We start from the raw sequence: 1,754 nt of genomic DNA, 5'->3' as shown, positions 1-1,754 counted from the left end.
ACTGTTAAGGAAATAAAAAGATGAGTTACAGACTGGGAGAAAATATTTGCAAACTATATATTGGACAAGGAACTTATATCTAGCATATATAAAGATCTCTCAAAATCGAATCTTTTTTTTTTTTTAATTAGAAAATGGGCAAAAAACATGAACAGACCTTTCACTGAAGTGGATATAGGGATAGCAAATAAACGTGAAAGTAACATGAAAATAACATGATTAGCCACTAGGGAAATGCAGATTAAAACCACAGTGAGCTGTTACAGCATAGGTATCAGAATGGCTAAAATGACAAATAGTGATAACAAAAATGCTGATAAGAATATGGAAAAACTGATTCACACATACATTGGTGGGAATGTATTAATAAAATGGTACAGTTATTCTGGAAAAGTTTGGCAGTTTCTTACCACACTAAGCATGTGCTTACTGTATGACCCAGTAGTTGCACTCTTGGTCATTTACCCCGGAAAAGTGAGACTTAGGTTCATGCACAAGTCTGTACACAAGTGTTCATAGCCGCTTTATTTGTAATAGCAAGATACCCAAAACAACCCTAATGTCGGTCAAGGAGTGAATGTTTAAAGTGCTGTATACCATGGAATACTACTGAGCAATAAAATGGAACGATCTATGGATACATACTACTTCAGCGGATCCCAAGGGAATTATGTTCGGTGAAAAAAGCCAACCCCAAAAGGCCACGTACTGTATGAGTCCATTTATAGGACGTTCTGTAAAGGCAGCACCGTAGCCAGGACTGCACAGGTCAGTGGTTGCCGGAGTTCTGGGTGGGGAGGGTGAGACCACAGAGGGGCAGAGGGAAGGACTGTTTCGTGCGGTGGAACAGTTCTTTGTCCTGTGTTGGCGTATGTGAGTTAACATTCACAGAACTGAATGCCAAAAAGTGTGTGTGGCTGTACGTGAATTAAAAATAAAATATATAAAATAAACTGCTCGGATACACATTCTAAAACATCAGTCCACACACGGCGACCTAAATGACATCCTCACAAGCTCTGCTCTCCGGGAAACTGGGGTGGGAAGCGGCTTCCTCGCCCTTGTCCCGTCTTCTGTAGTGGCCGCATCTGTCGGGGCCGCTCCTGCTGTGGCTTCCGCGCCACCCTCACCCCAGCCGCCTCCCGGCTGCCTCCGCTCCGGCAGGGGCAGTGTCCGAGCCGTGTTCAGCCGTCGGCACTGCGGGGCGCCTTCCCTGGGCCTCCCCGTTTCGGGGCGTCTCTCCGCCTGTGTTCTCCCTCCTCGTCTCCGGATCTTCCCTGCTCCAGGCCTTTCTCCTTTTCTCATGTCTCTTCCTTTCCTCCTCTGACTGTCTTTCCTCTTTGTCTCCGCTGTCGGATCTCTGGTTGGCAGGGGCGGGTCTTTTTACCCGCTCGTTGTCCGTGTTGCCATGGCATCGATGGTGACGCAGGCGCTGGGGTGGGTGGGACCCGCGAGGCCGAGCCTACCTGTGATTGGCTGTGCGCTCTGTCATAGCGGCCTCGCCCCGCCCTCCCAGGTGTGGCATCTTGGGAGTTGTAGTCCGCGGCGGTGCACAGCGCGCACGCGCAGTTTGGCTAGCCGCCATCACGCCACCGGGGCTCGGGGCTGCTGGGACCCGCCTGGGTACTGCGCAGCAGGTGGGTCGGGCCGGGCGCCCAATTCGGGGGGCGGGGAGGACGGGCGGGGAGCGACCTCGGCCTGGAGAGGTGATGAGGGCGCTCCGGGTGGGAGAGAGGGCCGGGGCGTCCCCGGAG

General features: G+C 51.5%; 2 protein-coding genes across 2 annotated transcripts in view; one reads left to right on the top strand and one right to left on the bottom strand.

Moving 5' to 3' along the window:
• ZNF135 (zinc finger protein 135) overlaps positions 1-1,754 on the bottom strand; it is a 132,795-nt gene that overhangs the window by 87,491 nt on the left and 43,550 nt on the right.
• Positions 1-1,754, top strand: part of ZSCAN18 (zinc finger and SCAN domain containing 18) — a 39,750-nt gene that overhangs the window by 25,689 nt on the left and 12,307 nt on the right. The window contains 1 exon segment of the mRNA XM_012655860.1: positions 1,517-1,637. Coding sequence (XP_012511314.1) covers positions 1,517-1,637 — 121 coding nt within the window.

The sequence above is a fragment of the Propithecus coquereli genome, unplaced genomic scaffold (genome assembly GCF_000956105.1).
Source record: "Propithecus coquereli isolate 6110/MARCELLA unplaced genomic scaffold, Pcoq_1.0 Scaffold490, whole genome shotgun sequence".
NCBI lineage: Eukaryota > Metazoa > Chordata > Mammalia > Primates > Indriidae > Propithecus > Propithecus coquereli.
This window is presented reverse-complemented; position numbering and strand designations above follow the sequence as displayed.